Source organism: Opisthocomus hoazin, chromosome 4 (assembly GCF_030867145.1).
Source record: "Opisthocomus hoazin isolate bOpiHoa1 chromosome 4, bOpiHoa1.hap1, whole genome shotgun sequence".
Classification (NCBI taxonomy): Eukaryota; Metazoa; Chordata; class Aves; order Opisthocomiformes; family Opisthocomidae; genus Opisthocomus; species Opisthocomus hoazin.
This window is the reverse complement of record NC_134417.1, coordinates 68,250,624-68,278,607: the sequence shown is the minus strand read 5'-3', so window position 1 is coordinate 68,278,607 and position 27,984 is coordinate 68,250,624. Positions and strand designations below refer to the sequence as shown.

Below are 27,984 nucleotides of genomic sequence, written 5' to 3'. Positions count from 1 at the left end.
CTTTATAGAATTTTTTATAAACATTTCCACCATTAGATATTACAGTTTATTCAAACAGAATCTATTCGTTGTGAGGAAAGAAACAGGGACAGGAAATCATTGTTAGGTTTTGACAACTATATTGATAAAAAGCAATAATTAAAATTTTATGTGATAAGCAACTGGACAGAACATAACCCATGTTCTCTCAAAAATTTAATATCAATCTGAAGGAAGACAATTTTCTTCAAAAGAAAATGTGACAATTTTACAGCATATAAGTTTAAAAGAAACTTATCTTCAACTGCTGCATTAATAAATCCATATGAATATAAATAATCTGATTTAATCACATTTGTAATTTCCAGTTACAGTTTAGCAATTACAAGCAAATACAAGTTACTATGCTAGAGTAATTCTTTGTCCTGGTCTGAGCGTTGAGCCAACTTGTCCTTTCCTCTTCTTGGGATTCGGAAAATTATCATACCTGGAAAAAGATATTAGCAAATTCCTATGAAATGCCTTTGTTTGCATATGCCTCTTTAGATACCCATTAATGCAACACAGAACTACAGATGTTTACGTATATTTTATGGAAATGAAGAGTGCATGCCTCCTCAGACCTGGGGACCTGCAGGACTTTTCAACCACAAACCTAAGTCAGAGGTCTCGCTGCCCTGCTTCCCCTCTCTCAGGGACAGGGTAGTACAGACTCCCGGGAAGCATCTCTCCTCCTTTCCTGTTCCTTCCTTCTCTCTTTCCTCTGCTGTAAGACTTGTTTATCTATGCGTCAGCTGAGGAAGAGAACTCCTTAACAACCTTCAGGTGAGAAGAACCCACTGGTGAGGTCACAGAGCATCCCGATGCCAGTCTCCAGCTTTTTCACTCCGGTCTTTTCCAAGTCTAAGGAGACACACTCTCCTTTTCTGCAGATTATTGCCTTCTCCCAAACACAGCAGCTACAAAGACCACTACTGAGAGTCAAAACCCAGCAATCTGAAAATATGAGGGGGTACTGCTCAGTGGGAGCAGGAAGGACCTAGCTCTACTTCTCAGAGAATTCGTGCCTTTTTGTACTGGTATAGCTCTGACCATAATACAAGGGTTCTCTGGTCTGTGTTTGGAATTTCTCGGTCCTACATTAATAAAAACAATAAAAGACAATGCAGTGGAAAATATTTTGTACGTAATTTAATATTTCTGAAAAAATTGCTGTCAGAAGCTATTCAACTCTGCAGTTCCCCACATTAAATAACTATTGTGTTTCTGATGAACAGGAAATGTGAAAAGAGCAAATCTCCACTGAATACACAATTGCAAAAAAAAAAATTAATACTTACAGTTCAGTAAAATTCTTCCAGTCCTCTTGGTTAATGGATGGCCTTATACCCTCAAGTGCAGTCATCAGATGGGACTGGGTAATAATAAAAGTGTTCTTGGCAAGCACTGACTGATTAAGGGTGTTGTCATCCTTGAAAAGAGCCATGAACAGACAGTGAAGAATTACCACAGAAACATAGCGCTATGAATGTCAGTAACTCTGGAACCTCCTAATTACACGTACAGACAAATGTATTAAACAGTCACAACTTCCCCTCCTCCCCCCATATTAATAACACAGAAATAACTACTTGGTTATATGAATGTTAACACCTGGCTTATTTTCCTGAAACTAGGTATCATTTACCTTTGCTATTTTTGATACATTATATTTAATATTATTGCAGAAATTATTTCTTGAAATACCAAGAAGTGTGGAAAAACAACAGAAAAGTGCCAAGACTAAATAATCAAAAAACCTGCCATACTCCATTCTTGCTTCTGTAATTGGCTTTGATCGCACTGATTTCTGTCCTCAGGTGCTCTGTCTGCTGCTCCTGGTTATTTTCCAGGGAGTCTTCTTGCGAAGCTGTTCTAAGCATTGCAGGTTGCAATAATGCTGTGTCTCTCTGAGTCACGCTGGTAAAATCGTGAGTTATGGAGTTTGGCCCAGACAAACACAAAGAGCTCTAAATTGACAACAAGGAGAAATACATTAACTCACTATGGATCCAAAAGAGCAACTCAATCATTAAGATTTAGCCTACAAATTTAGTTCAGTATAAACTTGCCCCCAGTGGCAAAAAGAGTACTTCCTCTTAAAAACAGATCACGTATATAACGTTTTTGAACAGAAAGTTTAGGTTAATTTGCCACAGCACTTTGGGAAAAGTACAAACTTGAAAATTGTTTCATCTTTAGAAAAGGTCTAAATATTTTTGCAATGGCCCATCTCAAAAAGAATAAAGGTCTACTAAATGAATTGTTGTATTTATATATGAAAATCAGTGGTTCTGAAATCTGGGCAAGTTTATGTAGTCAGTTTTGGAGTGACTCATAAATACTCATCGTCTCAAATTCTCTGTGCACTGGCTAAGTGTGAACTTTCAAGTTCAACAACTGTAAGAGATCAAAGTCCTTGTAGCCTTGCTGAAAAACTTTCACAGTTAGAGGAAAATCGAAGTCTCTGAAGATACATTAATGGAACACTATCATCTATAATGCAAGATAAAACATACAGAAGCACCTTAGCAGTCAGTAATTAGTTCTCCAATGTCCAATGGCTTTAAGAATCAATGCAATACAGCTTTGAAAACAAAGAGTCTAACCACTTTGATAACTAACCTGCAACAGCAATTCTACAACAGATCTCGAAAACAAATGTCCCATGGATCACACGCAAACTCTGAAGTCATCTGGTCACCATAAGGAGCTCAGCGGCAGCATATTCTGGTTTGCCTACCCGGTAGCCAAGCGCGACGAGCTGGCCAGCTGATCTCTGTGCAGGTGCTGGGCAGCCAACCAGCACATCCCTACCTGCAAGCTAGCCAGGAAACATGCTGCTTTCTGTGCAGTGCAAGACTGCAACAACAGGAATTCTGCTTCTTGTGAGCAACAATGGAAGCTAAGGTTTACTTCTGTTGCTTACACAATCCCACGGGCAGATTATTCCACTAATGCACACTCTGCTGGAAACTGACAAATGTTTGTTGATTCTTAAGATTATGACTTAATTCCTGAGAGCTGGATGCTTGCTGTTTTGTAGTAAAACTTAAGTTTAAAAAAAAAAAAAACAACACACCAAAAAGTCAAAACCTGTTTTAGTAATAAACTTTGGAAGGCAACGAGCCGTTAGACCAGACAGTAAGTTCTAGTAGGAATGCAGTTTGCCTGATTATAAGGTATTAAGCAGTATTTTGGGATTTTGAAGTCCTGCAGAGTTGCAGACAGGTCCATATTGTATTTTGTCAGATAACATCCTTCCATCTTCCTCCCCACCATGGACCACAAGGTATAGCATGAAGACAGTATGAAGGACAAAGCAGACATAATTGTATTTATAAAACCATACCATTTGCCTAGCTCAGTTTTTCTGCTTCACAACTGATAATATTTACAAAATTCAAAATATTGAGTAATTTACCAGTTCTGAAGGAGTTCCATTTCCTAGCTCTGACTCATAAGAGCTTCCAAAATAAAGACGATACATGTTGGACCTTGGATCTTCAGGAAGCAAGTCAGACATGTCTAAAGAAACAAGAGATTGCTCTAGCCCTGCTTCTCCATCTGTTGCCGAATCATCTGAGCCACTGCTGTGGTTTAGAAAAACCATGGAAGAGAGACTGAAGTCACTATCAGAACTAGAACCAAAATCCTGTGATAAAGAACAGAACATTAGAAGTGTTAACTCCTAACTGACTGCAGTCTGAAATACATTAAAAAAAATTCATATACATTGCAAATGGATGTATCGATTTCCATTTGATTCTAGTAATTTGTCTTTCTCTGGAAGTACATTTCCAAATATTTTGCTAAGAAAATCCAACGCCTTTAAGCGGAACTTTCTGTCTTCATGCCAGAAAAGTAATTTGAGGAGATAATCTTAAAGTTTTATTTGTTTGCCTTGAACTGTTTCACTTATTCAGGAACAGCAAGTGCTGGGAAACTTCATGTACATTTTCTGTTGTAGCACTGTGTCACTTCTGTCTCAACCATTCCCTCCAGGCAATTCAGTATCTTCTGCAAAGAGATTGTGATGAGTCTACTTTCACAGTGCTCAATGGCTGTACTCATCTTTAGTTACAGTCAACATGTTTTAAGTGCTGGTGTGGAAATCACAGTTGTTGCTTTAGACTGGCGTCTGCAAACCTTTTTGATTGTTCACCGCCATCAGCAGACTCCACTAAATATATGAATATTTATTTATTTGTAATTTATATACACGTACTATTGAAATTCTAATGTTTTCTTCCTGTACCTCAGTGGATTGCCTTGTGCCGCACCTGGGGTGGGTGCACACCACGCTGGAGACCACTGCCTTAGACAATGGCCTCCTCTAATGACAGATAATCATCAGGTATCCTTACAACTACTTTTACTGATGCTACGGGTGAAGGGATTGTTAGGGAATGTAGGTGGGAGATCCCTCCCAATACTAGGAGTTGCATTGTCAGAGCCCCATCCCTTGGTAACTGCTGGGGCAAAAAGAACAGAAGAGGTCTCCTTGCTTTTGCACCCTTGACCCAACCCTTCCCTTTGACCTCTGAGCAGCAGAAACCATGCCTGCCCCTTTCCGGCTGGAACCCGAAGACAGGCTTTAAAAGTGTGATGAGAGGTGGCTGAATAGATGCTAAAAGAGGAAAGGACCTGTCAGTCACATAAGGGGTACAAACTGAAGGTAGGATCCTGTTCCTTGGAAGTGCAAGTATTGCTGGTGCCTGGAAGATGAGCCAGACCAGGACACTTCAGATACCACCATCTTCTCCGCACTTCTCTCCTGACCTCAGACCCCATGATTCTTGAAAGAACTCCACAAAACCCACCAATTCCTTGCTTCCTCCATCATCCAAAATGTGCCACCTCAAAACTGAATTTGCTAGCTGCTCCTAAGAAACTCTGAGTGGGATCCCTCCTATTGACCTGTCAGTCATCCCTCATAACAACGATACATAGATCTGGCTTACATAAATCTATTTAACATTAAACACCTACAAGAAAGTGAATAAAACTTGTGTTGAGGAAGTATTTAAAATAATTTGTTATATTTTTCTTGCATTTTTCTGCAAACACATTAAGATTTTAATCCTCTGTATACAAATATAGGAAAACTAAATCTTATTCAACATAATTTTGCTAAAAGACTATGGATAAAATTAACCCTTTCAAACATCTCAACATGAAAATAAAAAGAGGAGAGACTTCTTTTATATCAGTTCTATTTACCTGTGTTAAACCGGAGCCTAAATTAGTATGGATTGCCTCTAACTGGGCATTGTACAATAAAGCCTTTAAGTCAGCCCCTGTGAACCATTCGGTTTTTGCTGCCAAATCCTGAAAGTCCACATCGTTTGCCAAGGACAGGGAATGACTGAGAGCTTTTAAGATTTCATAGCGTGAACGCTGTAAAAAGGGTGGAAAAAAAAAAGAATGTCAGTAAAGCAACCTGCTAATTTCCTTGTCCTGATTGCTAGATAGTGCTTTGGCCCTGTCAAAAGCAACTTCCTATTGTAAGGGAGGAAGGATCTTTTCTAAAGAAGATACTACCCTAATAATAGTACATATAGGACATACTGTGCAGTAATCAATCTTCAGAATATAGGCATACATTTTGTTACCTTTTATTGCAGAGTCTAAGAGAAACTGAACCAAATGCAGTATACAGAGAAATATATTTCTCTAAATATCCAGTTATTATCTGGGATTTTTATGTATGAAATATACAAAAATATGAAGGTGAACTCTGAACATGTCCTTTTGCAAAGAGAAGTATGACAAAAGTGAAAAACTTCTGTCTACCTGAATGATCATATTCTAAACCAGAAGTTTACCAAAAAAAAAAAAAGGAAAAAAAAATCAAAAATGAAAAAAGGAAAAGAGTGTCTGTGTTCTTAAGGCACAGGATCATCTTCTTCATGTGTGTTTCAGAATGAAATGTGGTATTTGTTAAATGTGCCACCTAATCTGAAAATCAACAGCACTAATTTTTTTCTTGTAGAATAGGGAATCAAAGACACACATTGCACAGCATCAAAGACCTCATCCAAAACCCAAGAAAATCAAGGGGAATCATTCCTTTCCTAACTAGTGACACATCTGACTTAAAAAGAGCTTGAATATTCCAAATTACATGTGGGTAAAGGATAGTGGGATCAACTGAATTCAGAATAGAACTGCTCTGAAAATTTCAGATAATTCAAAAGTTGGTTTGGGAATGGCTATGGTTCGTCTCTTCAAGCAAACCGCACCGGACTCATAAGTCAGAGAAAGACGCAGAACACGATAAACACTACCCTGCATCCAATTTCTTTCCACACACTATCTCCTTTTTAATTTTTTTTTTTTTTTTTACATCAGCTATATCCACAGGAACATGATTTGATCCTGAAGAGTGCGGCAAACAGCCTTGTCTTTCCTCAGTATTATGTTAACACATTGACACTAAAATCAGTGAATTTATACTGTTGTATGAACTGGAGCTGGGCAAGCAAGCCCACTTTGTCCAGGTTTGAAATGCCACTAAATAAAAAGAAAACAAGAATAGAACCCATTAGTTTGATTTGGTTTTTTTTTTCCCTTTCCTCTCATGTAAAATGTTTTGTCTCCTCACCTGATCAGGAGGCGGACAGTACAGGCACTTATCCAGTCGACCTGGCCTTAACAAAGCAGGGTCAATCAAATCTGGGCGACTTGTAGCAGCTAGCACATAAACCCCTTAGGAAAGGGCAGAAAAATGTCGTTAACGTCTGCTAAACTTTTGCTTAAAAAGGAGCAAACAGATGAATTATTACCTTGTAAGCCTTCCACACCATCTAACTGAGTCAACAGTTGGTTCACCACTCGGTCTGTGACTCCTGTGTTGTCATGACCCCGACGAGGAGCAATAGAATCAAACTCATCAAAGAAAACTATACAAGGCTTAGCTGCCTGAGCTCTAAAATGAAAAATAAAAAGGCAATAATTAAATTCTGTTTAAGTTTGGGTCACAGGTAAAACTGCTTAGAAATATTAAAGGTAATTGCTTTCTGCTTCAGAGAACAGTTATCTTTAACGAAAGAACAGAAAATCTGTTTTCTGTAGTAATTCAGAGGTTCTGAAGAATTAGATTGCAATGGAATCACTGCTCATTTTTATGACATACCTTGCACTCACTTTATAATTTCCGACATACTCAACTGTTGTGTTAATATACATGAAAGCTCTAAAATCCAGTCACTGCAGATGAGGTCTTGCCTTACGTATACATAACACAAAGACTGCCTACACTGTAAACTACAGGAGAAGCAAAGGCTTTGTAGGGTAAGTTTACATTAGTGAGCACTGAGGGTTGGTAAGGGCAGATTTGTAAAAACAGAACAACTGGTACCGAGGACCTCAATACGAAGCCTAGTACGATCCTATGTACAGAGTGGTCATTACTAGTTGAAGCACATTTCACTGTCTCCTGGAACCACCTGAAAGGAATTCAGCACATGTTTTCCAAGACAGTTCTGTGATGTGAACCAGTGCACTGTAAACGGAGAGAACTGGGAGTTCAACATCAAAAGTGCACTCCTGATATGAGCCAAAATGCTCAGTTCTTAAATAATGATGGTGACGTTGAACTTGCCAAGATCTGAACATCTGGTTCAGCACAGCTAATTATTTCAGATGCTTTTGTGATCTGATGCCATGTCTCTCCTAGGACAACAAAATTACTTCCTGGAGCTTCAACCAATAAAGTTCATTGACAACATCACAAATCTTTACAAAGCCAACCTGTTAAAAAGATCTCGAACTCCTTGCTCGCTTGTTCCAATGTATTTGCTGAGCAGCTCTGGTCCCTAAAAAAAGCCCAAAAACAAAACAACAACAAAAAAACCCACAAAAGAACATTCATGATATGTTTCTTAGTTTTAATGTGTAATTCAACATCAGCATAGATTTTATATACTAGAGTGATTTTCTTGTAACCAAACGAGTGGCATTTCTAAACAGAAGAGGCAAAGGGTCTAGATATGCCAAAAGAATCTTTTAAGCATTCCAACTTATTTGAAAGTAATAATTTCCATTCTACTACCACAACAGAACACGTGTTACAGTATTACAAGGCAATAGCTTACACTGTTTTGAAAATATATTTAAAATGCATTGCTCAACTTCATTGTCCAGTGGAACCAAAATCCAGGATCTTTTTATAAAAAATGGGAAACTAAGAACATCTAATTAAATTTTATAATTCTACATAATGAATAATTATATTAAAAAAATCTCAGTAATCAAACTGTGAAGTTCCAGAAGTCAGATGGTGGGATGTCCAGAGACATACCAAATTTTAAATGTGAGTTTCTTACTTTGGTAAGAAAGCAAGCACATACTCACAGGTATTATGTTAAGCTATTTCATTCAGTTAATAAAATGAATCAATTAGTCTTCAAAATCTTGCTACCTTGATGCTGATGAAATTCATTCCACTCTCTCGAGCAACTACTCCTGCTAACAGTGTTTTTCCTGTTCCAGGTGCTCCATACAGCAAGATTCCTGATCTCTGTCGTATGGGCAGGTTTGCAAATAATTCTGGATACTGAAAAAGAGTTTAAACAAGACATATTCTAAAACATGTAATTATTCTGCAGTGTACTGTAACATCAACGACTAGTATTGATTTATTTTATCCACATTATCACCATAAAAGCTCATCTAGACTGTTGTTAGTTTACTTGGGGTTGAAGTGGGTTCCTAGGCTTCATAGGTACTTAAAATAGAAACAAGTGGCATTTTCTATGAACAGGAAACAGGACAGCATAGTGATGCACTAGAGTTTTATAATGCCTATATTGGTACTTCTAAATTCCTGTTTTAATCACCGACTCATAGGATCAAATTATGTAATTATACAGTAAAAGATTCTGTCTGTTATATAGAAAACTGTTCAGTCATTTCTTTGAAGACTGAAATGGATGGCTCATCTCAATGCTGGAAGTTTTAAGGCAGAAAAGCCAAAGTAAAATAAAAGGGAATTGATGGATTGGCATTCATCCAGAAGAGTACTTCTTTAGTAAAAGCACTGCAGAAGACAGCTGGTAACGTTATCTTCACAGAGCCTAATCACAACCCTTGAAACAGAGAGTGTAGCAAAGATGATGTTAGCAATACTGCAATATTCTTGAGCAACACTTGATCTGTAGAAGAGCACAAGCCATTGCCTCTTCTATTTGAAAGAGAGAAGGGGAAGGAGAAAGAGTTTTCCAGTAGCTGAAAACAGCTGAAGACTGGAAAGCTACAATAGTAGCATAAAATCATACCTGTCATCTTTCTCTCAAACACTGTGTCACACCTTAAAAAAATCATTCTTTCCGTACTAACATTACGTACAAAATTCAGGTAACTAATTTAAAAGAACCGGGTACCTTTGCAGGTAACATGATGGTGTCCATGAGTATTTGCTTCACATCTTTTAGGCCACCAATCCTGTCCCAGCCAATGTCCTTAGGTTTATGAAGGTTGACATTTCTCAGAGCTAATGGAGTAAAATCTTTTAGAGCTTTCTGAAAATCCATAGTCGACATATTCAATTCTGCATAAGAAAAAAAAATCCTGAACAAAAAAAAGAACACACAGCCTACCAGCAACAAATTCCTCACAATGTGTAACAATTCAATACATTTTAAACATAAAACATAAAACCTGGCGTTTTATTTCTGTATTACTCCAGAGGTTCTGGAGAACAGAAGAAAGACTATGAAATAAAGAGATTTTGCTGTCAACCTACCACCATTTTGAAATGCATTCTGGTTGGAAACACAGGCATGAATGGCACGATCAACCAGCATAGTAAAATCTCTAGCAACAAAACCTTCCGTTTCCTTTGCAATACATTGGAGGTCAAGATCAGAGAACTTCTTTATATCAAAATTCAGTTTCTTTTTTATTATGGAATACAGCATTTCACACCTTTGTTTCTGAAAAACAGAATTGTGCAGCAAGTGTATACTGAGTTTACTATTTATATGGATTTCAGAAATTCAAAAAGTAAATACATATGAGTTACTAAAACGTCCTTAAATATTTGCATGTCACTGAGCACTCATAAAAAAATCTGAGCAGGCATGAATATAAACAAAAGTTAGTTCTTCAGGTGAGTTTCAATAAATTCACCAGTTTTCCAACTTTAAATGTTTATCTCGTCACAGCTATCTTAAATCCAACAATAATAATGAAACAAACCTCCACCCCCGAAGATTCTACTGGTTTACACCCATTTTTCTGTTTCACAGGCAAAGGAGTATCTTTCATTTTGCCGATATGGGCAGAATATATTTGAGATTAAATATATTGCATTAGATAAAAATACATCAGATAATTTGGTATCTGTTGAGATCCTGACTTTTCCAGTGATGTCTCATCCTTATTCATGTATTAGTATTAAAAATGATAAAAGCAGACTTGCAGGAAGTGGGAGAAAGCCACATTGTGTCTAACGCAGAATCCCCTCCTCAGTGACCTTTCATCACTAGCCTGTGAGACCAGACAAGCAGGCAGGAACCACTCGTGTTAAACACAAATGAGTTGCCACGTCTGTGTCATGCCATTAGGGCATGCGCAGGTACAAACTGCTGCTTTCTCCTGCAGTGAAGTTATACTGTTTATTCTTCCCTCTATACTTTTTACTTTTCAAAATGGACTACACTCAAAAGTAGAGGGATGTAATTAACACAGAAAACCAACCCAAAACCTTCCCATAAAATTAACATTGTTTTAATAACATTTTAAAAATACACGTTCTATGGACATACTTATTCCGCTAAGTGGTGAAAAAAACACACTTGGGTTTAATCTCATTTATCTAACTGTAGTGACTTACGTGTTTTTTCAAAGCTGCTTCTCTAGAATCCCCTTACAGGTAACAAGGAGACATGCATCTCTCACCTATCCTAGACAGCCTGACGTGTTCTGTGCTAAACTGAAATGTCCTCTGAATACACCCTTCTCTCACCACTGAAGATGAGGAGAGTGGGGCCAACTGGGAGGTTTCACTGGATTGCTTTTATTTTTTTAAAGCTTTATAATGACAGATGCAAGTTCTGTGGTATTTAAGTGTCATGAAAGAACTTAAAAGATTTCCCGATTCTTTATCTTTGGGTGCAGCCTACTACAGTTCTAGTATTGTATTTGAGGCGGCAGGGAAGACAAACAACATTTTAATAAATGAATAAATACCTGAATTTACCTGATCCGGAGATCGGATACATTTGAAGCACTGAAATACGTGAGTTCCTTGAGCTGAAACCAGGGAAGGATGAAGGGAATGTTCAGACTGACTTGTGGCAATTAATGCAATCAAACTCCCCATGGAAATAACTTCTTTTATCAGATCTTTCAAAACTAAACACATAAGACATTGCTCCATGAATCGCAAAACAAAAAAAGATTCTGCATTTCGTGATAGACATTTCTACTGTACAGGAAAGCAGTACTAGGGCACACAAAATGTAACATTATATGTTTGTTTTATTCCCATGTCTACAGGCTTTTTTAAAATTAAAAAAATAAAAGAGATAGAGTTATTTTTTCTAGGACACCTGCCATTAACAAAATGCAATCAGAAGTTCTCTTTAACAGCTAAATTTGTAACATCACAGACGATGTCTACCACAGGATATAGAGTGGGGAGGGGGTTGCATGTGTGCTATGATCCTTGTTCTAGAAATAATATTCTCTCCATGAAAACAAAAAAGGGAAAGTTACAAGAATACAAATAGATGCTAAGCCTACAAATTAAGCAATCTAGGAAAAAATAATACATGAAAGTCAAAGAAGTTATGTATGCAAGGTAGATCTTCAAGGAATAAACCCTGAACCTCTGTTGTATGCATTATACCTGTAAATAAAGTAGTAAGAAACACAAACAATTCTGCAAGTAACTTATGTGCACATTTTTAAAAAAGAAATCATGGTAAGGTTTTCTAAACTTCAGAATTAATTTAGTAAAAAAATAAATTGCTAACTCCCTCAAACTGAGCTAATAAATGGAAGATATTTTTTGCTGTGGCTTGAATTTTGCATTAACAGAGTTGAATACAGCTAAAAGAATATTTATCTTCAGCATTTAATTTTATTTTGCAACTTCTCACTGCCTAGATTTTAGGGAATACAAAGGAGCTGTATAAAGGATGTCAACTACAATTGATAATCTTATTTTTAAAATCTGTGCATTGTTACATTGTAAAATAAAATAGAAGTTCTACAAAGTATAACAAGCAGAGTGAAAGAGAAGTTAGTATTCAGCTAAAAGAAGTTGGTTCAAAACATCAGTAAGTATCAAATTTATGTATCTCTAATTATAAATAATAATTATGGAAAACAGGATCAATTCTAATTATGTCAATTATAATATTGATCTTATCAATAACTGTCAGTTAAAGATTCATCTGTAATTTGTAAGCAATTGCAACGTATTTGAGTGCATGAACAATATAAAATACAGGCAGAATTGTCCACGAAGGACAGTACAATTCAGATGCAAGATATTCTAAGCTGCACTGTATTTTTATCCAGACACAGTTAGCACCATATTACCATAAATGAGTCTATTGCTCTGGATGGTTTCAGGGCTGTTCTCATGCTCTGGTGTAGGAGGTACTCCAACAATTTGATCGAGATCATCCAACAAAAGAATGGATGGTTGTCTCCATGCTGCCTCTAAAAAAGCTTCTTCCAGATTTTTCCTTATGTTTACTAATCTTTTTCCTAAAACAGAAACTCAATTTTAATGACAAAACATATCAGGGAAAAAAAAAAAATCATCAGTCTGACTACTTCTTGCTCATATAATACTACAACATTTTGATTCATGTAGCTTAACTTCACTCCTCCAAATCCAGGTACCAAGATTAAACCAGAGACAACAGTCAGTAAAGAAGTTTACATCTTCTATCAAAAATGTACTAGAAGGATCCACCTGTTCTATAACAAGATTAATCAGCTTTCACTAACCACTAAGAAGCCTATGGGTCTTATTTCTAAACAGTTAAAATGAGAGCAGTATCAGCAGCACTCTGAATTAGCTACTAAAGAGTCCTGCAATTGGAAGAATTTTTCAGAGTGAAGGACCTAGCTCTTTATCAATCTTTCCCTTTTTCCCTGGAGCAAGGAGCTTAGTAGGGACTTAAGCATAAAAAGCATAGCCAAGCAATACTAGGGCTCTGTGACGAAACAGTTGTGTATTCTCTGCCTCTGTAACACCAAGACTATTTGGGAAAGCCAGTGAATGAAAGGATAAAAAAAGTCTTTTTTGTCCTCTCCTATCCCTGGCACACAATACTAATCTTGAACTCACAAAACCTAAGGATTCATCTCATTATCATCTATCATCACCAGTCTGAAGATGACCACCGCCAACACGCACTAGGTTAGTAAATATGCCATCATAAATCAGGTTTCAGCTGGTTGTTTGATCCTTCTTTGGTGCCTGCGTCACCATTTCACTGAGTAATACAGGTATCCTCCTTTAACACTTATGATTTGTTAACGTATGTTTGTTCCAGCTAGCACAGCTGAAAAAACACACAGTTCAACTTGCAACTTCTTCCCATTTTGTAACAATCAGAAATAAGCATGGTAAGCATGGTTTGAATTTCGTGGTGGTACATGGGACAGAAACTGATAAAAGTGTGAAATTAGTTTACGGCAGCTGTATTTTCATCAGACTGCTAAAGACGCTCATTGCAGGGCATCAAATATCCTTGCAAAAGCAGTAATACTACTAGCAAAAATATGCAGATTAAATATAGTAATTTCGTAATTGTGCTTCATCATACAGCAAACATTTGAGATTAAAAGAAAATTATCATACCTCTTAAAGCTTTACAATCAATTACTTCTACATGAGCATCCAGTCTATCGAATGCTTCTTTGCAGATGGCCTTTGCTAATGTTGACTTTCCACTTCCCTACAAAAATAAACATGAGCAAATGTAACTTGACAGAACTAGTTCCTTCTGTTTCTGTGGAGTTTTTGTCACAGCATACACCAGTTAACAGTTCAACAACCATAAAGCTGTATGCACACTGGTTTTATTCCTCACCAAAAGTATATCAGTATTCTGTCCTTATATCACTTGGTAGAGACCAAAGCAGAGTGAAGCAAGTATAAATGAAGTCAGAGCGGGTACATCTACTACAGACAGTGTTCTGATTCCACCGAGTTCACTATTAAGACATCTGTTAGTTTCAATGGAATATGATATTAAATGGATCACTGTAAGAGGCAACAGGAAAATCAGAGTATCAACTCCACCACAATTCTATGTTAAAACACAGGAGAAAATGCTATATTCTTATTTTCATTCCAATATTTCAGAGACAAGAAGTGTTTACTATACTATAAACACAAAATAGATTAATCTCCTAAGGGAACAAATTGAAATTGCATTGGTAGCAACCTTTAAAACTTACATTTCTTACATATATATTATATATATGCAAATGAAATATGAATCTGTATTGATGAAGTATGCATATTATGTGTAACTTTTATATAAAATACAATGTTTTACTGAATTAACTCTGTTAACTGCTCTTTTTTCAGCCTGTTCTTTGATTCTTTGGAATTCACATTGTATCAAAGAAAATTAACAAAAACAATCTGGGAAGGTTTGCAAGTAGAGCGTAGTGAAGTGTGTACCTTTCCTCCTGTGAGAAGCACCCCTCCACTGCGCAGTCCCACAGCAATAGCAGCCAGCTTTTGAGATAAAGGACGCCCTAGAAGACTGTGGCTTATGTGTTCAAAGGAAGATGTTCCTAATTTTTCCACTCCTCTGCAGAGCAAAGAAAACACTAAATGGCCTAAGGCAGCATCAGTACACATGATGTAAACAATAATAGTTTATGATATGGTGAAGTTTCAATGCTGACACATTGTGACGTGCTTCACATTTTTAATAAAAAGCTAAAGACAATTCAGCCTGAAGAGACAGCACCTTTATTCTGCAGTGGTGACAGAGAGAAACGTTGCAGAACACCCCCACAACAGAAGGGTTATCTAGTCATTGTACACCACCCCAGCATGACGTAGGTCTCTGAAGATAAGAGCCAACCATCTTTTGGGGCTTCATCTATCTGGGTGTCTGAGTAAGAACATACTAAGGAATGTAGCAAACTGGTAAAACATGGAGCATGCCTGGGTCAGAAAAATTCCCAGACTTTTCAGAAATAAAGCAACACACTGTTCATTTGAAGATGCCTTTATTCTTCACCGGTCCTAAATCTGTGTGACTTTTGACACAATAGTGCTCCTTGCAGGTCCACAAACAGCAAGGCTATCAGTTTTGTATTTCAACTTTAAACAAAAAGTGTTGTTCCATAAGAAATGGAATGAACAACTGAATCCTGGTTTCTAACATCCCTACCCTACCACACCAATCCCGCATCAGCTCCCATTCCCTCTTCAATAATAATACGCTTAGCTGTTTTTCACAACACCTCAGTAATATCCTCAGTTGCCTTTCACAACACTGATAGCACACTACCACCACACTCCAAATCTCTCTACGCCATCCCTACTTCCTACAGGACCACTGTCTTCCCCTGTACTAATGACCACACATTACTTATTTGCTGGGAAAGAGCCAGCGTGTCCTACGGTTAGTTCCACACTACACCCCTGCCACGGGCCACCCAGCAGGTTAACCAAGCAGCTGTGGAGCTTACGTTGCACATTTTACCAATAGACATACGACTGTGCATTTCTCTCCTCAGCTAACAATTCTGATAAAACTTGTAGGAACCAAGTTCCTTTGAGACCCATACTATTAAATGCAGTTAAACAAGTAAACAGGTTTAAGTTACTGGGGGAAGAGGGGTGACAGGCAGACTGTATTGTAAGTTTTGCTTCATTTGGGAACCGCAGCTAAAGCAACTCCGGTATCCCTTACTGCTATGTAGAGGTCTGTTTCACACCACTTAGCAACACACCAACAGCCACCGAATTCTCAGTATTTCTTCTGAAACTTATGCAGTTCTGAGACCTCCCATCCTACTGACAGACTTGGTGAACTACTCAGTACGTGAGTACCTTCAGCCACATAGTTTTCTATTCACTGCAGTAAGACTAGTCAGAGGACAAAATCAACCATCTACATAAACTAGAATAAGGTCTGAGCCTGACACAAGCCAAAAAATGCAGAGCTTTTTTTGGATCTGCCTTAGTTTTCAAAAAATCTACATTTCCACCAATATTCTTTTTTTTTTGATTCCCATTCCCTCCCATGTTTTCTACTATGCAAATGTCTCACCCTAAATCACTTAGTTTGTGGTAAGGAAGGGTCCTGTCTGTATCACACATAGGTGGCTGGCTGTCACCATCAGCTTTTCTAGTTAGAGGATGTAAAAGAACCTGCAACAAAGGAAAGAGTTAGTACTTTACATTAAATATAACTACAGAAGAAGAGTATAGAGAAGACGAGCCATTTTTGGAATTGTGTAAAGAAAACATTGCATGTGTGCTTTGCTGAAGCTTACTGTGCTTGAAATAAAGATGCATTTGTAAAATAGCATAGACACAACTATTTCCAAAATGCAGTCCAGTGTTTACAGTGATGTAACAACTTCTGATTAGATGCCAGGCCAAGTGCTGTTTATACCAGACTATGCAGCCCATTGTCTCCTTCCCAACCTGTAACTACCTGTTCCTGCTCCTGTGCCCTCCCCTGTTCTGCTGGCATGAGCACCTACAAGGCAGGATAGTGAATCAGATCAGAAGTCTGACCTAGGTGAAAAGCCACCTGACAAAACACCTGGCTTTATTCACCCGCATGATTTTTTCAGTCTTGTTCCACCAGGAAGCTAGTATGGAAAGCTGGGCAGGCAAACAGGGCTAACAGAGAGGTTCACAGATAAGAACACACTGGTAGGAGATGCTGACACTGCTATTAAGAAACGCACTTTGCCCTTTCATCTTCGTACCAGTGACTAGCACAATTTTTAGAAGCCTTCTTGTACTTCTCTACTACCAGTAGAAATAAAGCTCTTGCTTTACTTTTTTTTTTTTTCTCCTAACAGGAATCCTACATTTTGCAAAAAAGTTCTATTCTAAACAGCCAAAACAGGACACCTTAATTCTCTGCTAAAATTTAACTGTTATCCCACTCCTATAACCACAACCTTGGAGTCACGGGCACTGGTTCAGCTAGAACTATTAATGGAAACAGTAGACCTAATATTAAATAGAAATGCTTATTTTCCTGAGAAAGGAAAGACTGAAGAAACAGAAGGCACAGAAACTATACAAACGAGAAGGAAGTGTGAGCTTGGTAGGTCTGAATGGGCAAGAAGTCTCATCTTTGTCAGAACAAGCTACTGTTCCTGCCAGATACCTGGGAAGTGTTTTTACAGTGGTTTAGGTATTAAGGGAAAGAACAACTAAGCATAAGGACAGTATGTTCAAACTTGGACAGTACTGACTTTCCTCTGCTCTAACTGATTTTTCGGAGAGTTTGATACAGACTATGAAATTCAGTGACAAGTGTGGCATGCCTGGAAACTCACCAATGCCTCAGGCTATAAAATAACATGAAAAATGTGTATGTAATTTAATAAACAGACTGACATTATTTACTTAAAAAGGGAAACCAAAATATGTTATATATAAAATGGAATGTATTTTTAACCAAATATAACAATTTAAATTACTTGATACCTGATACTATGTGATATTTACTTGTATATTAGTCTTTTGCAGCAAACTGGGAGTCAGTATAAAAATATTCTCAGACTTATTTTCTTCCATGTGCATAGGATGCACTACACTAAGGAAAAACTCCTCCATTCCTGTAAAAACCCAAGGAACAACTATTAAAATTCCAAACAAATTCAGTTTTTGTTCCTCACAAGATGAAACAGATTAGTGTATTTTAAATTACTACAACATAATCCAAAATGAAATAATAAAAAAGGTTAATCATTATTAAAGCATAATTCATGCTTACAGTTTCAGTGTAAAGAGGTATCTGTTGAGTTAAATGGTGTATACAGACATTAAATGGCATATTGCTGAAGTAAATTCCATAATAGACAGTTAAGACAGCTACAGCACAGGACAGTATAATCCTCACCTTCTTTAACAGACAGATGTATAAAGTCTGTGCTTGTTAGTATCCATGGGAGATCATCAGTAGCAGAATCCTGCAGCCAAGAACTGAAAGCAGATTTAACATCATCTTCACGTATATCTTTATGCTAAACAGGAAAAAAAGAAAGAGGGAAATTAACCAAAACAAGATTTTAGTAATTAAAACTGTTTTCTTCCTATGCACGAGGGATTTGTTTCTCTTATGGTAGCAGAGGGATGGAAGAAGACACAACAGTTTTATTTCCATTGAAAATAATGTTTTGCCAACAAACACCATCTCTATCAACCACTCTATGGAAAGCACCTGTCTAGGCCTTGCTACGGTGACAGCTGAATCTTCCACCACCTCTAAAGACTTTTTATTTGGAACGCTGATGGGAGGGCAAGGAAAGGCTTTTATTCTTCTTTTACGTATCTGTATTGCCAGATCCACGAGCACTACTCAGCTCCTGGGTTTGCAAGAGCACCCAAGATATGTCCCGTTATTGATTGACCTGTGACTTATGGTGAGTGCTCATCACACCCCTCTCTTCCCTCTACACTCTGCTTCCTAAGCAGCCTGAGCTCATCTAGATCAGGGGCACCAACAACAAACTTAAGCAGGCAGGCAAAAGATCAAACAACTTCCCCCAGATCACTAGACAAATGGAATAGGAAAGGAAATTGAGTCTAGACTACACATATCTTGGCTGAGTTCCTAATCACAGGAGCGTAATTCCTGTCTAGAAAAGGGGGAGTCAACCAAGATCACGGAAGCAGTGTTCAGAAAGGTAAATGAAAGTTACTGTCATGTTTCTTTCTGTGTTTTGTTCCAAGAACTAAAAAAACTTCAACTGAACTAGAAAGAAAGGGAGAAATCTGTATTTAAAACATACAAAAGCACGTAACTACTTTGAACAATTTTAGCAAATTACTGACAGAATACTCTTTTAACTCCTATATTTAAAAAATAAAAAGAATAAAATGCAGTTCAGTCATTCCTCTGTAGGTGAGAAACCAAATTAGAGTATCAGGGATAAAGAGCAAACCATGCATAAGCCCTGTGATGATGGGAAGTGCTGTATTTAAAGTTCTGAGCAGCAGCTAACATGGGAAACACTCAGTCCAGTGTCGCACAGAAACAAGCATACGATACATTATGAAGAAATACGTCATTCCAGAGCTACATCTGACAGACTGTGAGAACTGGTACAAAGTTATGTTCTTACTGTCACAGATGCTCACTCAGAGACTGGATATTTCTCACTTACAGGAAAACAGAAGGATTCAGTGATATAACTCTAGAAAATTAATCTTTAGCATAAAGGGACAAGTATCAGCATTAAAAGTAAAGAAACTAAACAGCACGTAAAAAGTTATAATAATTTTCCTGTAATTGTCTTTCTTAGGACATCCACTGGGCACTGCAATGTTTCAAGAGTACAAGCACGTCTTCTCACAGAAGACTTAAAACGGATATTTCCTCTTTAAATGTACAATTCTTTTTCGTGTTTGTTTTTATAGGCTTAAATGTGTAAACTTAGAATTTGCTAGGTTGGAACTAGTATTAATGTAGTGCAGATGAGGGTCTGATGTAAAATTACTATCAATTATTGTCAGCAATTGTTTATGTTTGAGACCTAATTAAACAGAAAACATATCTTTTCCCTACCAATGCTGTTTGTCCTTCATGTCAACATCTTTTTTAACAAGAAAGGCATCAGAAATGTTCAGAATCTGAGAATAACGGAAGATCCTATGATTTAAAAGGTGCTATACAGCACTCCTCTAATAGCTTTAGGCAACTAGGAGTCAAAATTCACAAGCTCTATTTCCTCCACCTTCTGTGACCTCTGCCAGTTCCTTTAAATACAAAATTGTTACAGATAGCATGCCAAACTATTTGAAGTATTTACTAAGTGCAAAACAAAATTTAGCGACTGTTTACAGTATCATTGATCAAAATACAAAAGAGTATTACTACATAAGCCTTGTTTAAGTAGATCACAGCATCATCTTAATTTAACTTGCATAATAAAAAGAAAAAGCAAAGAACTATTCAAAAAGGAAATTCCTTTGGAATTATGTCATACATGATAGACAACTTCCAAACTATCACCTAAGAGGTGAAAACAAATAAACACACAAAAAAAATCCCAACTTGACCAGAGCAACATTACCAGTTTCCCAATATACAGACAAATACATGACCAAGAATATCAACTCACTAAGTCCTGTTTGGCTTGCAGGGTAAGAGATACAGGAATTTTAGGAATAGATTCAACTGACTTAATTCGGACTGTTGAATGTATTTTGATATGTAGTTTTTTTCTCAGACCATCTGGAATCTGAAATATTTTAAGATAAAAGCAAAGAAAAAGGAAATATCAGAAAGTAAAACAGTTATAACATTGCATACATAATACACCAGTTTCTTCATCACTAATAGAACCTCTACATTTGATCACCGGTCTGCTTATTGGTTGTAATCTGCAAGAAAATTAAGAATGAAACCATAAAATTGATGGTGGTATCCAAATCTTGTTCTCTCACACACACTTCTAATTGCCTTTTATCCTATTTGTGAAAGTGCTCACTACAGCTGACCACCTGCTAACTTCTTTAAGTAAAAAACAACCGGTTGAAAAAGAAGAATTACAAGGAATTCTTACAATGTTGTAGGAATGCTTTTAGTACCACAACTCTACTTTCATTTGCTTATTAACATCAATTTCACATGGGCAGGTAAATATGAATAGGTCATTATACAGATCACAATTAAACACATCTACAGCACAAAGGGAGAAAATCCAGCCTCCCTAAATTGTACCAGTCAGTCTGCCCTTTTAAAAAGGAAACCACATTTCAAACATTCTGTGTTAATTTAAATGTATATCCAAATTGGAAACATCTCATAAATGTTCAAGTCTGAAAGACTTTATGGTTGCTGGCATTCGTAAAATACATCTCTCAAAAGATTTAGTGGTAAAGACCACTGCAGACTCTTGCTCTCATGCTCAGCAAAGAAAAAAAAAAAAAAAACAAAACCACATGAGCGGTGACAAGTATATTACGACAAAATAGTCAAAGAGTGATTTGGAGTGCATTTTATCTATTTTTGTTGACCCCACATATGTTCTTTCTTGCCTGGAAGCACAAGCAGGCTGTAGTTCTATCAGAACAAACTGAAATGTCAGTGTCTGCACACCGGCACTTGTGCCACCTTGCAAAATAGTACAAAAAAAATGAGAACAGTTTAAATTACATAAAACCCAATTATTTTGTAGCATTTTTTAAGATGTATTTTAAAGAGTATATAAAAGGACTAGCAAACATTGTGTAGCACTAGGATACGTGATCCCATTACTTTACAGTCTGGACACCTAGAGTCCAAAGCACAGTTCAAAGTGCTAACCAATGAAAAGCAACTCGTTACGCAGTACTGAATGTAAGTAGATACTTTCACGTTCTCATGAATACAATGGCTATCAACAGATTTTGAAGAACTCATGCATCCCTTCCAGAAACACTGAAGAATTTTCCCCATTTGGTGAAAAGATGCTAAGGGTGCAAGTAACCCAGAGTACTCCATACATCTTGGAGGCTGATGGTAAGTAACGTGGTCCAGAATTAAACGGCTTAGCAAAGCACAGCTCTAGTATGATTTGATTCTAGTACTCGAGAGCTTAACACAAAGTCTGTATCCCAAAACGGCATGTTACCTAGCCAGTCCCACAATTATCCAATAGAAAATACTATCCAATAAAAAGCCCAAAAGATAGCGTGCTCAAACTGACCCAAACTCTTCCAACATGTAGGGCTTCCCCACTGTGGCCATACTCTATGGCACTCTTTAGGTCTTCAAATCCATTCCAGACGATTTGAACAACAGATTCCTCACTGGATGCTCGACTGCTACTAGAAAGATTTTTGTCTTGCGTACTAGTCAAATTCTTTTGCTTTTCAAATGGCAGATTTTGCTTTGCTTCTTGATGACGCTGTCTTGGGGAAAGTAGCTCATTAATTTTCCCATAAGACACTACAGGATTTGGATCCAAATCAACAAATTCTAAATTCCACGGAAAAACATGAATAGCATTGCATTTCAGAAATGCATGAGAGGCGGATGCATTCTGTACGCTGGGAGGCTGGGACTGACACACTCTAAAAACGGAATCCATGTGAATTAAGTTCAGCAGCTTGTCTTTGAAGGTGCTCACTTCATCTTTATCACACAGTGTCTTTTGTTTCTGCTCGGATGTATGACAGAAAATGCTCCCTATGAAATTCCATATATTTGGGAGAACATTTGAGCCAAACATCACGTCTGCATCAGCCTTACTCTGTTCAAGAACTCCTGGCTTTAAGTAAGTTTGTTTGGCAAAAGGATCCTTTACTGCTTCTTCTTGCTCCATGTTATTTTTCACGAAACTTTTGAGCAAGGCATCACTTTCTCTGGAAGGCGTGCTGGTGATATTTTCCTCCAGTTCACGTATTTTGGGAAGTATCAGAAGCTCCGTGCACGGCTCTAATCTCCCACAGGGGGCTGCTGGCATAAGCGTACCTGAGTACAAACAAAGCAGGGCAATGAATGCATCCACTCCCGCAAAACAGGTTACTCAAGGTGCCACAGCAGCCTTCACTGTTGCTTACCAATTTTGATGTAAACGTGAGTGCGCTGTTCAACCCATACAGGAAAGATGCCTTTTGGAAATACGATCCGAATCTGGTCAAGAAGATGTTTTTCAAGAGAGGAAGCATGCAGTTCCTGGGGAAATGTGATATCATTATAAAATGAAATACTGCATAGATTTTTAACATTTGTTTGAAGATAAAAACTCTACGTCTCTCTCTAATGCACCATTTGAAATGTAAAATACAATTAAACCCCACCACATTTAGTATTTCCTTAAAAGCTGAAAAGAATGGGGGATTGTGCAAAAAACTGCTTGTGCCAAAATCTCTGTCATCTGTTAGAAAAGGACGTAAACAGGGGAAAAGGTTTTATTACCAGAATTTCCCAGTCATCCGTTGAGAGTGGTTCCACTTCTACTTGCTGACAGGAGGAGACGTGGGAACAGGGTTCAAGAAATACCTGGCAAAAGTAACACCGTTACAAAAAATATTTAACTTCTTATTTTTAAACACAGAAAAGCTCCATCTTTAAATCAACCAGAAAAGTGACATCTCCTTCACTATACGTTTTCACTACATTGAATATACATCTTCATCGTACTAGGTAATTCACACACAGAAGATGGATGTTCAGCATACTGGAAATGGATTGCACTGGGCATGCTGGGGGAGTTCCACACACTGTGAATGGAAGGAAACATGAAAAGCATCAAGAGAGTTACCAGCTGATAACAAACAATCACTTTTTAATGCATATTCATCACCTAATTGTCTCTGCATTTTTTCATTTTTATTTTTTAAGTGTCGTGGATTCTAGAATGCTGAAAAATTCGTCAAGTTGTGCACAAATTCAGATAAGGCAGAAACACACGAAGAAATGAGGAAGAAGTACAATACAACAGAAAAATCAGCTCCCTTATGCATGCTTTCACAGGAAGCAGCCCCAGTTCCACAGAACTGTTTTAAGGTCCTGTGTAGCAGGAGGAATGAGAAAAGCTATTGTGGCTTAGGCTTTTCAGAAAGCCTTAAACAAATTTCAGAAGTTAATTTTAACCAAAGGTTCCATCTGACAGAAAGCAACAATTTTAAAACAACATCGTCATACATTTTAAAATAAACTTGATTAAATTTCTCTTGAGATAACACTAGTTACCTGTTCTCTGAGATAGATTTATTTCAGGCCCACTTTTATAAAAGTAACAACTGATTCCAAATTCCTCTAGGTCCTCAGTTCAATGGAAAAGTTGAGAGGAATATTGTTTCCCCAATATGGTAAATAGAATAGCATATTATCATGAAACACAGAAAACATGCAATTCTGAACCCAAAACAACAGCAAAACGACATAAATATTCATTTATTCACTCGCTTGTACAGATGAGTATTTCCAGGCAACAGTTGGGTAAGGTTTTCTTAGGTTTCCTTTGTCAATTGTTTTTCTGTTGAAGGCTATTAATTGCTACAACAAAAAAGGGTAGTTACTTTGACACTGAACTAGTAAACTGCAAAGTTCTGCAAGTAGATACATAATTTCTAGAGGGAATATGCTAAAAATGTAAACAAGGTAAGGTAATACACTGCTTTGAGCCACACTCTTTGATGTCTTCTGTTCTGCTGAATAAAATTTTCCATGTGAGACAACAGGCATACATGAATATACTACACAGTAACACTGTGCAGACTAATACTTTTCTGTTCTTGTTTAAATCTCTACCTATCAATATAAAAAAAACCCTTGCATGTCAAGATTTTAATAGTCCCATGTCAGAAAACTCTGCCTACCTCTTGGGTATCTCATCAACTTCTGTCCAGTGAAAGAATCATTTACAAGAAGTTTAACACAGTGTCCAAGAGTAAGAGGTCAATTTAAATAAACGTTCAAAGAGAGAGGACACACAGGGACATACAGCAAAGGGGGGAAAAAAAGGGGATGAAAATTTAAACCCCAGATAGGTCAAACAAGAAGAAACAGGCAGTAAGTCAATAATTACTTTAAAGTAACAGGAATTCCAGGCAAAATATTCTCATAATGTAATTCCCAAATAGTTTAATTGCTTAAAAGTGTATTTTCCCAAAATGAATGGCACTGCAGATAGTGGCTCCAGCCCTGCAAAGACCCACCCACAAACCTATCCTAACATTATTTAGGCAATTGTTAATGATTTAATGAGCAAATCTCTTCATGTTTAAGACATTACATGATGGTTAACTTTTCTTATGAGCAGACACAAACGAAATCACTGTCTAAATACATGAAACAAGAAGATCATAGCTAACTAATAAATTACTACCTTTTCAGGCATCTTGCAATATACTCTTTATTTAAGTAAGAAAAAAAGATTGCATTTCAAACCTGCTCTCCATCCGTAATGCCAAGTTTCTCTGCTAACTGCCTGTTAATCTCTGCAATATTTTCACCCTGGTGACCTCGACGCCTGATTTCCATCCAGCTCAAAAATATAGGCTGATGACCACAGGATACTTTCACAGCTTGGCCCTATGAGTTTCAAAGAAATAAAATACATGAACATCAAACAAGCTAAATAAGATTATTATTAGCCAACCTAAACTGTGTTTGATTAAAGACATCAAAGGAATTAAAAATGTTTCTTGGATTTTACATGCCCTATTTTAATTTATATTCCCCAACAATACCTTGCAGCATTTAGAATTTGTTAGTAAAAGGTGTTTCTATTCACAATGACAGATTTTTTTTTTTTAATTCTGGCAGACTGGCCAACTTCTTATTAACCAAGACCTTCTTTAGAATTCTTCTCCACGTTACGTATTTCCGTAACTCTCAACACACAAGTGCGTGTTGGTTTCAACTGTTAAAAAGCTTTTAGTTTTTATGGACTATTTTTAAGTTAGGAAAATAACTCCTCTTCCTTTCTTCTGTATTATAGTCTATCAAACAAGTATCTTACAGAAATGTATAACCACGTATGCCTATTTCCCAAATGAGGAAAAAACATTATACTTAAACTTCACATGCATTGTAACATTTGCACGAACTCCAAGAGTGCTTTCATGAGCTGGGGAATATTTAAAGTAAGTCACAAATCACAAACTCAGACTAAAATGATTTTATCCATCTGTTAAGAAACACTCAGCTACTTCGATTCCAAACTACAGAATTTTAATATGTGAAGAGACTATATCCTACACTGTATCACGCAATTGACATTTTCTGGTTTTTTGGTTTTGTTTTTTATCTTTTCTTTCAAAAATGACTGTTTTTATGAAAATCAAGTGATCAAGTCAATGTGCACTGTGGACATACCACTGATTTATTTGTTAACATAGTCATGTTTTCTGTTCTGTTCTCAACTAAATTCAAATATTCTTTGACTTTTTGGTAAACTCTGAAAACATTTTCAGAGAACATCTAGAATGGTTCCAAGATCCTTTTACCAAAGGTAATATTTAATTTACAGCTCTTCCCTGTATTCACACAGCCAAAGCTTCTCCCCCAGTCTCAATCCTCACACAACCTAGTATTAGATACATGGGTGACAAAATGGTGTACAAAACTTTCTGCAATTAGGTTTAGCTTTTGATTCCATTTGAGGTTTTTTATGATTCACCTCGTGTAATCTATTAAAATATTTATCCCCTTTTTAACATTTTTATTCAGAAGTTTGCATTTGATACCCTCTTTCCATCAAGATTTCAGAGATCACGCATTTCATTTTGCGGACCACGCTAAGTGGAAGCCTGCCATAACCAACTATGTACAGAACGGCATTACCAGACTTCAAAGGAATTGCACTCCTTTTTCCTCTCTTACCAGCAAATTTGTAAAACACCCAGCAACCCCAGCTGAAATGAAGCTAACATTTATAACGGATTTCTTGTAACCCCACCAACCTCTCTTCTACTACCCCAAAGAAAAATGAGCAGGCTTTTACAAGTCTAGGTGATTTTGCTTTTGTGAAATGCCCCTTTGGCCCTGGGGAGTCAGCAGGTTCCACAAGCCGGGCGAGGCCAGCCTGGCCCAGGACCACGGCCGCCATCTTCACTCCTGAACTTCGCTCCTGCCTCCTCCTCCTCCTCCTCTTTGGCCGTCCATTCTCGCCGCTTCTCACCCTGCCTGTTCTGCTAGCAGATCTTCAGCTGTCGTGTTCATCGCAGAAGGGACACGTGCTGGCTTTGCTCGTTTTCACGTGCCAAATGTTATTTAAAATGTAAGGTGTGCTTCCTGCAACTGATCCATATCCTTAACAGGCCTTTGCATGAGAGAAGTCCCTCTCCATACAGAAATACACAGTGCCAGAGTCACGCACACTGAGAATGGCGACTCGGCTTGGCTCTACCACCTTAGCTCCTACGGGAAAGCTTCTCACACGCTACTCGGTTGAGACTGGTGAGTTACTGTGAAAACTGGTATGAGACGTGTAGCGCCGGGCGAGAGGCGGGTGCCAGCAGTGCCGGTCTGCGCAGGGAGACGCTTTCCGAGCCCTGCGGCCCCGCACAACGCGGTGCGGCTCGCAGCCCCCGTCCCGTCCCCGCAGCCAGCCGGGTCTGCGCACGGGCCCGCCCTGAGGCGCGGTGCCTGCGGGGTCGCCGGGGCCCGGCCGCAGGGGCCGCCGGGGGGGGCCGAGGGGCAGGGCCCCCGTTGCTATGGCCACAAGCAGCCGCGCCCCCGGCGGGGCGGGGGGTTTGACCCCCCCACTGCAGGGGGGGCTCGCGCGCGCCGTCACCATAGCGATACCGCAGCTGGCGGCGGGGAGGGCGGGAGGGAGGGAGGGAGCGGGGCTCGTCCTGTCGCCATAGCAACGGGATACCCGGGGGGAGACGGTGCTCTCCCATGATCCTCTCTGGCTGAGGCGTCCCTCCGCCCAGGCCCCGAGCGGGGCCGACCCGGTACCTGCTGCAGGCGGAGGTGAGAGGCCAGCACGGCAGGCAGGTGCAGGAAGCAGTCCCGGGTCCCGCTCAGGACGACGGTCACCGCGGCGGCTCCAGCTCCCCCTCCGCCGGGATTGCCGCTGCCCCACATGCCGGCGGCCGGCCGGGACCCGCAGCCCAGCGCCGCTGCGCGCCCGCTCCGCCCCAGCGGGGAGCTGCCGACTCGGAGGCGGGCGGGCAGCGGGCCAGGCCTTCCCGAAATTCCCCCTTCTTCCCCCCGCCACCGCCGAGACAATGGTATGACCCGTCGCCGGCCAATGCGGGCGCGGCATATACCCATTCCCTCCGTCTGATTGGCTTCTCTATCGAGGGATTCGGCTCTTTCTGTCTAGTTTACC

At 38.5% G+C, this 27,984-nt stretch overlaps 1 protein-coding gene across 4 annotated transcripts; it reads right to left on the bottom strand.

Annotated features, from left to right (window-relative positions):
- Positions 1-32: 32 nt before the first annotated feature.
- PEX1 (peroxisomal biogenesis factor 1) lies at positions 33-27,824 on the bottom strand. 4 transcript variants are annotated; one of them, XM_075419339.1, is made up of 24 exons: positions 27,609-27,824; positions 25,092-25,235; positions 23,115-23,198; positions 22,757-22,871; positions 21,901-22,667; positions 20,332-20,451; positions 18,108-18,231; positions 17,714-17,823; positions 16,290-16,390; positions 14,681-14,813; positions 13,850-13,946; positions 12,574-12,744; positions 11,225-11,379; positions 9,767-9,956; positions 9,405-9,571; positions 8,444-8,578; positions 7,774-7,838; positions 6,807-6,949; positions 6,626-6,729; positions 5,242-5,418; positions 3,443-3,673; positions 1,779-1,988; positions 1,320-1,450; positions 33-466 (listed from the first exon to the last, which is right to left on the bottom strand). In XM_075419339.1, exons 1-24 carry the CDS (start codon positions 27,735-27,737, stop codon positions 382-384), a joined length of 3,888 nt encoding a protein of 1,295 aa, XP_075275454.1. In that variant the 5' UTR covers positions 27,738-27,824; the 3' UTR covers positions 33-381. The 4 variants fall into 4 exon arrangements, 3 of the variants coding, with proteins under 3 accessions (XP_075275454.1, XP_075275455.1, XP_075275456.1); XM_075419340.1 differs by having other exon boundaries at positions 1,788-1,988; XM_075419341.1 differs by having other exon boundaries at positions 11,225-11,277.
- Positions 27,825-27,984: the final 160 nt, after the last annotated feature.